This window comes from Ptychodera flava, chromosome 13, assembly GCF_041260155.1.
Source record: "Ptychodera flava strain L36383 chromosome 13, AS_Pfla_20210202, whole genome shotgun sequence".
NCBI classification, from domain to species: Eukaryota; Metazoa; Hemichordata; class Enteropneusta; family Ptychoderidae; genus Ptychodera; species Ptychodera flava.
In genome coordinates, this window is record NC_091940.1 from 15,099,681 (window position 1) to 15,108,585 (window position 8,905).

Genomic DNA, 8,905 nt, shown 5'->3' on the forward strand with positions numbered 1-8,905 from the left:
CCCTCAAGATTTTTCTAATGCTCAGTTCGCCCAATAAAGTAAAGATGCATGATGTGAAAGATAGGCTATGTTGAAGTATGAACATATGCGTGTGTAGTGTTCCCCTGGAAGTTCGGTTGTGAGACTATACAATACGGAAGTTCGAAGTTTGGTTGTTCACAAGGGTTCCAACTATTTCAAAAACATCAGACAAGCTTTGCCTAGATGAAGATTCATATCGTACTTTTTGTCTTGAATTTCATTTTATAAGACTATTCCATCACATCAGCTGTCTATTACCTATACCGTTTGCGCGAAATGGGCCATGATGTTTCATAAATTGTTTTCAAAACACAAGACATCGTTCTCCTACTTCGTCCGTCGACCTTTGCATTCAAAGCTTCTTCTTTGAAACGGACAGTCGAATTGCTTTCATATTTGGTATACATGTTTCCAGATATGACTAAAATCCTATTTGTGTAAATTGTGATGGAATACGCAATAGTGTATTTCTAAACTGGCCATATTGTTAATTTCTGTAAAAAATTTGGCAAGTCAGCTTTGATATATGGTATGCACATTTGATATCTGCAATTTTGCATTTGAAGGATTTCTTTGTCTTTTGGGGGTCCTTTTTCCCTCTGAAAACGTTTATCCTTTCACATTCAATCTTTGTTTGTTAGTCCTAGGAAGACGTCATTCAGTTTTATTCAAAAGTTTATGAATTTTGAAATACAAAGTGGGACAAGTTTTTACATAGTTTCATTATATAGTTGTCTTCTCGCTTAAAACAGTTTTGAAATTTAATGTTTCGCTTTTTGTAGATGTTATTAAGTTATGAATAAATTGGAAAAAATTGAGATATTTTAATTTTTGGCAGACTTTTTCCCTCGCTTTTTGCTTCTTCAAAAGTGTTTCTCTAAACCCGTTTCTCTTATCTCTATCAAGTTTAATTTGCAAGTTTACAGAGATAAGCTCATTCAGTTTGTTTAAATGGTGATGAAATTTTCATGTGCATGCATAGCTTGGAGACTAATTTTTCAGTTTTGGTGAAAACGTAACTTCCGCAGGTATCACTTGTCTTAGAGCTTAGGCATTCAACATTATTTTAACCTCTGAAGGGAACCCTCATTAATGTTGCCATAATTTCACTACCGTATCATTTGAAATGGGAAAATTACAAATATGTGCATTTTCTAAGTGCAAAGTTCATTATACTGTGAATCAGTAGTCTGCAATACGTTACATATCGGACTGCATACATGGGAATAGCTCACTTTTGCAGGGGATGACACACCATCAGACTAATCTGTGTCAGAGAAAACTGCCAATTTTCTCCTTTCCAGTCGGGTTTCTTGGAGTTAATCTTTGAAGTGCTATGCAGCGATTCTATTATTGTTGTTTTCATTAAAAAAATACGGCTAAGCTTCCTGCGTATAGGCCGCTAGTCCACTGAACGATTCACTATCGACATAACTTTGTGCGGTGGTCTAATAACACTTGCAACAATTCTATCCTCCCCTTACTGTCGTCACCTTTGCCAGGCAGCAAGCAAGAATGAAGCCATTGACTTTGCTCACAGCTGAGGTTGTTTTGTCAGTTTTTGACGGAATGTCTTACAACACAGGGTGTTTTTAGACAAGTAACCTGAGTTGAATATATATTTTTGATAGTAGTAAGGTTGTAGAATCATATAAACCAATAGTTATACTTTAACTGGAGTTGTTTTTGCCATAAATTGCATGATTTGACGTTTCACTGCCGAATTTGAAATAGCATGTTATCCTGATTATATACAACTTTGTCAATATTGATGGTGTCCTCAATAAACGCCAATTACTTTCGTACGATAATTGCTCTTCAATTTGGAATACAGCATAAATATTGGAAATGAAAAACACGAGGACCAATTATAGTCGACAGACTTTGCTTACAATTAATAATTAAATAATTATTTTATGATAAAAAGGATCATTATTTTTATGCACTTAATTATTTTTCGTTTTCGCAATGACGGTAACTCTAGGAGTTTATACGATAAGATAAAACTAAAGGAAAAAAAAAAAGATCCTACTTTAGATATAATAGATTACTGGTCATGTTACTGAGGCAATGATAGGGAGCACGGCAGTTCACTCCTGGTGCTCTGTGCAGAATCTTACAGTTTATCATTTAAACATGAGACTGTCTGACATTGTATGACGTATGCAGTGTCCGAACTTACCCATCTACAAGTGAGTCTGAGGAAGTTGTATTTGAATGTCCGGCCAGAGTGTTACTTCGAGCAGAGTGTGCTTGATGGTCTGTCTTTCGTTTTACATTCCATTTATTGCTTTATTTCAAATAAAAAACTGCTAGAAAACATAGGAGACTGAGTTCTCTGTGCCATAGCTTCAATACCTCGTCTGGTAGAGACATATCAACAAAACAAATAGATTTTTTGTTCATTGATACCTTCATTTAATATGATTTTTTGGCTCAAAACTCTCCCTTTCTCTCAGGACAGGGGACCTCCATCGTAAGTTAATAAGTCGGCTTCAACGGAATCATGCGAGCCATCTTATCCAGTCACATCAGACTACGGTTCTTGTATCATATTCTCCGTTCGCAGTGATTCGTTCCACAACGAGGTAGTGCTTACCACATGCAAGACATCGCCTGCCGACCACGGTCTTAAGTTCGTTTTCTTTGCTCCTCGCTCGCGCTTCGGTGTTTGAGTTGGTATGCGTCTCTTGGTGTCCATATGGACTGCAGTGTTGGAAATAATGATGCGTCCCCATGATCTATCAGTATAAATGTCTATTGTAATCTTTATTTGACTTCTGCCTTTGGCCTTCATCTAGCTAAAACCAAGTCAATCGTGACTAAAGATGTAAATCGCGATGAACATGACGGTGTGATAATTCAGAAACGAAACAAAAAAGCAATAACTGTCTCACGTCTTTCTAGCTAATCACATTTAAAAACTACAGTTTTTGACGATAGGTCACGTTGTCATCAACAGGCGCATGCCACATTGTGATCAGATTAGGCTTTTGTGAAAGACTCAACAATATTTGCGAAATAAGTGAAAATTGCCAAATAGCGCGATTGCGTATCGCCACGTTGAATAAGAGCAAAATTCAAACGACTTTTACTTTCCGTACGTACTGCCCAAAATGGAATCGATTTATTTGTCAAACATACGTAATAACCCTATCTGTTCATGTTTTTTTTTTGTCTGTAGGCGATTGACATATGGTTTGCTGCGACGCTTTCCTTCATAGTGGGAATATCGTTCGAGTATGCTATCGTCAACTACCTTTGGTCCAAGGACCTGCCGGAAAATAGAAACAAGCTGTCCACTTTTAAGGTAAGATGTTAGACAAATGTCCTGAGAAGTTAGGGTAAAGTGTTGGGTGTATCACAAGAAGAAGAGACCCACTTGCAGATACAGTAATCGGAAGGGATATTTCCTCTTCTCTTGTAACCTAAGTCAAAATAATAAGCAAATCAGGTGTGTGTTCTTTAATACTGTGGATACTGCACATTCATGTAGGGTGTCCGATAACTCCTTAGTTGGTCTGTCATAAATAACCAGAAGACGTCACAAACTGTTAAGAATATCGCTACAGAGTGATATTTTAATTTCAGACTTTACCACATTGTTTCGACAACGTGTCGACGAATTGCATCTCGTGCAAAATTGTTCACAAATGAGAAAGGTACAATCATGTACGAAATACAGAAAAAATCCTAGATATCTGAATAAATCTGAACAAAAAGATAGGCGTCAAAGATTAGGAAACTTCTGTGCAATCTGAGATGAGCTTTCAATCCATAGTTTTCAGAAGCTCTCGTTTACACCGCAGGAGATTGTACATTGCATAGAGATAAACAACGATTTCTATTGGTCAACTTGAAAAAGTTTGTCTTATATTCGATTTTAACCTGGCCATCGAGAAAAAAAAGTAATCGATGGCCACTTGCCTAGACAGAGGAAATTTCTTAACGAAAGCCGATCTTGCCGTTTTAATGACAAAATATCAAGATGGCGATAGAAGGTGTCTTCACCTAATGGGAATTGGTATCAGCCTTTGAGATTCATGTCCTCCTAATATCAGATTTCTTGTACGACTGCAGTGTCCACTAATTGATTCCACACTTGCCCTTTTGCTCGGCAAGATAAACAAGCATTTCTCGGCTATCTGAGAATCATTGGCCCATGATGTGCCGGTAACACCACGCCTCCCTAAAATGGGTCCTTAACTGATCGATAAAAACATTTCACTGTCCACAAACATCGGCAAAATAGGCCCCAAATCCCCAAATTGGTTTGGATTCGGGAATTTACGACTAGCCGGTTAAAGAGAGAAAAGCAATTTCGATTAAAACCTGCACTACAATCTGATGTAATTTCAGATGCCACATCAACGGGAATAAAATACGTATGTCCGAGAAGGCACGTGTTAGGAGTTAGCTCGTCGATTTTACAGCCATTGAAATTGGCCCAGTCATAGCTGCGGTGTAATGAATGTTCTCATAAAAGTTCGGCAACTCGTGAGCGTGAGTTTGATCTCAAACAGTAGACTATGTTGTTTCACATATTCTATTTGCAATAACATTTATCGGGATACGAGCTTTCCGGTTTTGTAATTTGCGGACGCAGGAAGGAGAACAGACAGCTTTTCTAGAAATGTCCGTTGTGGTTCGCATTGGACTTGTATCGGGGTCTTTTTCAATATCAATAAATCGATGCATGCACCCTATGAGCTGATGTCGAATATCGCAGTGTGGTTCATTGTGGTCAATCCCTTGTAAGGTTTGCTGTCAGTCAGTATATGAATGTAGCTATTCTAACCGTTCGTGTTTGAAGACAGCTGGTGACTATTTTGTTTGGAAGTCAACCAGCTTTGGCAAAAACGTCCCCTTTCTGAAAAGAACAATACCTGTGATATTTTTAAACTTCCACTTTCTTCTTGAAATAAGCGCACATTCTTTCTTCTACCAAAGAGTGTATAAAAACGAAGTATAAAACACAATACACAATGTTTCGAATAACAAATCAATGCTAGTCCTGGGTAAAGTCATTTTGCCTAATTGGGGGGGGGGGTGGTAGATGTAATAACCATTGCCAACTCCGTCGTTACTTCATTATTGTACATTTTTTACTCTAATTTTCTCGAATCATTTTTGTTTAGTATTTCAATTTTAACGGCGGCAATGTTCTTTTGATAAACACGAGGCAATGTTTTGTCACACGTGACAATATATTGATCATAACCTTCCAAATTGGCGCAAAAAGCGAAATTTTACGCTCTTGATACATACACATCCTTTGACTTGATTTGGACTGTAACAATACGGGCGCCACAAAATACCAGCACTGAATCAACAACATGGTCTATCTCGTTTACACAATTAAAATTCACCCGCTGCAGTAACGTATCATTCTCACAGAGGTATTCTGCACACTACCTCCATATTCGTATTGTATCGTTGCAACGTTTTAAGTTCTTCGTGCGTGGATTTGAAACAACAGAATTGTAGCGTACCACTCACAGGCAAGTGATAAGTTGTGCTTTTGTATTTCTTCTGATGATGTCGGTGAAAATCAAAGTATTGTCATATTAATTGTGTGATTTATGGCGTCGGCATCCGACGTAGCCACAATACTGTATAAATGGACACACTAACCCACAGGACAGACTAACTCATGCAAAGTCGGCCACACTCACTCAGGCAGAGTCAGCCAGAGTCAGTCACACTCACAGACTGACTCAGGGACCCACTCTCCCATTTGAGGGATACTCTGATGTATCTGTGGCTCGACCATGAGGCGTAGCCATGGTCCCGTCTTCAATAAACAAGTTCAAGTTCTATATTATCAGTTGTCGTCAGTTCAAGAGTATTACTCATGTATAGTGTCCAAGCGAATTACGACATGGTGTAGAATCCGGGTCCCTTCGGAGGAGCGGCGAGATTTATCAAGTACGGGGACGCCGATGTATTGAGAGCATGAAAAATTGACTTTTACGCCAATTTGGAAGATTATGATATATAACAATCATGCCTTTATATTTGATTCCAGGATATCAAAATATCTAAAATATGTTGCCACTGCGTCGACAGCGAACGCAAGCCTAAGTCGAGCCCATCTCGATCCCGGAACCAAGGGACTGCATTCGATAGCTTTCGAGAGAGAAGAAACAGCGATTCATCGAAGAGCCGCATGTACGATTTGACCCATCACGTCGACCACGATGGCGACAACTATAGTCGCGGAATCCGCGGAGTGGAAGTCAAGGTCCAACCGGAGCAGGAGGTGGCTCAAGAGGAACCCTACTGCCGACGCTTGGCTCGGGATATCGATAGAACTGCCCGCTGGGGGTTCCCGGTGACGTTTGTGCTATTTGTGATCGCTTACTTTGCCTACTACCTGCCGGATTCGAACGTGTGGTTTGAATAGTGGATGCAGACCGGGCAAAAAAGTTGTGGTTTGACGTGATAAACAGGAAAATAATTGGTTTGTGGAAACACTACTTCAGCGACGGAAATGTGACTATTAATTCTTCCCTTCCGCGAATATTTTAACGACTCTGTTTAAGGTATCAGCCGAACAAGACAGCCTAGCACACAGCTGTCTACATCATAACAGTTCGGAGAAATTTCTGCGAATACATGAAATATAGGTACACGGTACATCACCAGGAAGCTTATCGTCACCAGCTGACAACGACAGATTGTAATCAGTGTCTATCATTGATGTGTGTGTCCCTGCTGTATCCATGGTGATTTTAATTGACTCTCAAATATCAAAATGCGTCCGTTGTATGATGTGCCAGGCGACCCTGAGATGAACTCTAACAGCGCAGATGTAGGAGCATGTAACATTATTGAAAAGCGGGAGAAGGGGCCCCGTGCGTCTCTGCGGTGTGGTCTGTCGACCTAAATCTCGAAAATGCTTCAAAAGTAAATATTTCCACCAGAGCAATTTTGCTACTGTAAAGGAAACAGAATTTGCGCATTGAATCTGGTCATTGTATTCCGTCAGTAGCGAAAAGCTTAATCCAGAGTAACCTATAAACCAACCGACACATTGTAATCGGGTGGAGTGCAGTTGTGAGTTACAATCAAAATTTGCTACAAAAGACTTCCGTTATAATACTTTTCTTCGAAATGCTGAGTTTATGAAGTTCCCAATGTGAAAACAATATCTTAGGGAGCTCTACTAACAGTGTGTACGCAACGTTGGCGGCCGTGTAAATATTTACTGCTCAATGTGTCACCACGTTTTAGTGGCAATCGCGGAAAATGAACTTCAGTTGCTTTGTATTTGCTTGGCTAGACTCCGTTACTACAACTACTCATCATGCATGTTTATATACGCCAAACATTGAACCCAGTAGTACATTAGGAACTGCTCACTTTTATGTCAATTCTTTGAATGTCGGATAAACTTCTGTAAATAAGAAACACTTTTTCCTCTAACGGTTTTTCTCCAGATTTTTTGAACTGGTATTTCCTTGAATTTCTCAATTTCCAGAAACGTCGGTGGATAATCGTTCGTTTTTTTCCGTATGTAGTCAAGAGTTAAACAAAAAATGCATTATCGAATTTTACGATTTCAAAGTAAAAAACTTTTTAAAATGAGAATTTCACAAGAAACTTTTTAATATCACCGTAGGTTTAGTTGAATCACAAGCACACGCAGCTTACCTATTGAAATATTACTGTAGTGATAATATATATAGCTGTTGAATCTGTAGATTAGAACTTTCAAACCATTATTTCTCACTTCGAGAGATCGAGAACACGCTGTACAAATACCCTATATGCATTGTACTACCATTCAAATATATTTGTCAGACATTGTGTGGTATATCTACTAGGCAACCTGCCCATTTAAAGTAAGTGAAAAGCTCAAAAATTCGAAAGGGATGATATTTCGGCCGACCTCTGTTCGCAAAATTTCTCTCGGAGATATTCATCACACTGACTACATACAAAATGCAAACCCTATCGCGTTGCAATGCCTGTCCATCAGTTCCCATGGCATGGTGCACAGGTAGACATTATTGCATAGGAATTAACTTAACAGAATATAAATCCATATAAATAATATTCACTCTTCAATGATAGAGTGTATTTGCACATTAATGGACCCTTTTTCTTCGGAAAAAAGACTCCGAACATTCCATTTGGAATTCACGCTTCTCTAAGTTCATGAAATGAAGACAGTTACTCTGCTCTGACTATCAGACGAAGACAATACTGCGTGACGACAAATCATTGACTTTGATCGCTGAACATGCCCATGTACACACAACATCCAATGATAGTAAGCTGTATTGATACACAGTCTCGTATAACCACAGATGTGTTTTACCCATTGTGATTAATAGAAGTCCTCGTATTTCATTCACACGTATCAGCGCATTTTTTGAAAACACGCCGATCAAATATGGTCATTTATTATTAATCACAAATGTAATGATTACCTAGGAAAGATGTAGATGTAGTTATATGTAGCTCAAGTTTGGTCAATAAAGTTCTGTCGTGGTTTGAGATAACAAGTTGTCACTTTATGTTTATTTATATATTGATTAATTAATTTATTTGTTTATTTATTTATTTCCTTCTTTATTTATTACTTGTTTGTTTGTTTGTTTTTCTTGCTTGGTTGATTGTTTGTTTGTTTGTTTGTGGTCGATGGCAGGTCAGGTATCACAAGTCTGCGAAGTGATTGCTTTGAGTGCTCGGGAGAAAGGTTGACACTTCTATAATCAGAAGCAATGTTTTCTTGACTGTCAGAAACAAAACTCTTCATTTGAGATTGTAATCTACACAAAACATTGACTGAATCAAGATTAACTCGTACCTGTACGATTTTATCATTGGTTTGCTCTAAATATGCCACTTTCTGTCAGCCGGCCCGAAGGTTTAA

At 38.6% G+C, this 8,905-nt stretch overlaps 1 protein-coding gene across 1 annotated transcript in view; it reads left to right on the forward strand.

The window, feature by feature from the left end:
* The window catches only part of LOC139147550 (glycine receptor subunit alpha-4-like), a 95,377-nt gene extending 86,848 nt beyond the window's left edge, over positions 1–8,529 (forward strand). The window contains exons 8-9 of the mRNA XM_070718676.1: positions 3,206–3,331; positions 6,050–8,529. Of these exons, the coding sequence (XP_070574777.1) occupies positions 3,206–3,331; positions 6,050–6,427 (504 nt within the window). The 3' untranslated portion in view covers positions 6,428–8,529. The remainder of the gene's footprint in view (positions 1–3,205; positions 3,332–6,049) is intronic.
* Positions 8,530–8,905: the final 376 nt, after the last annotated feature.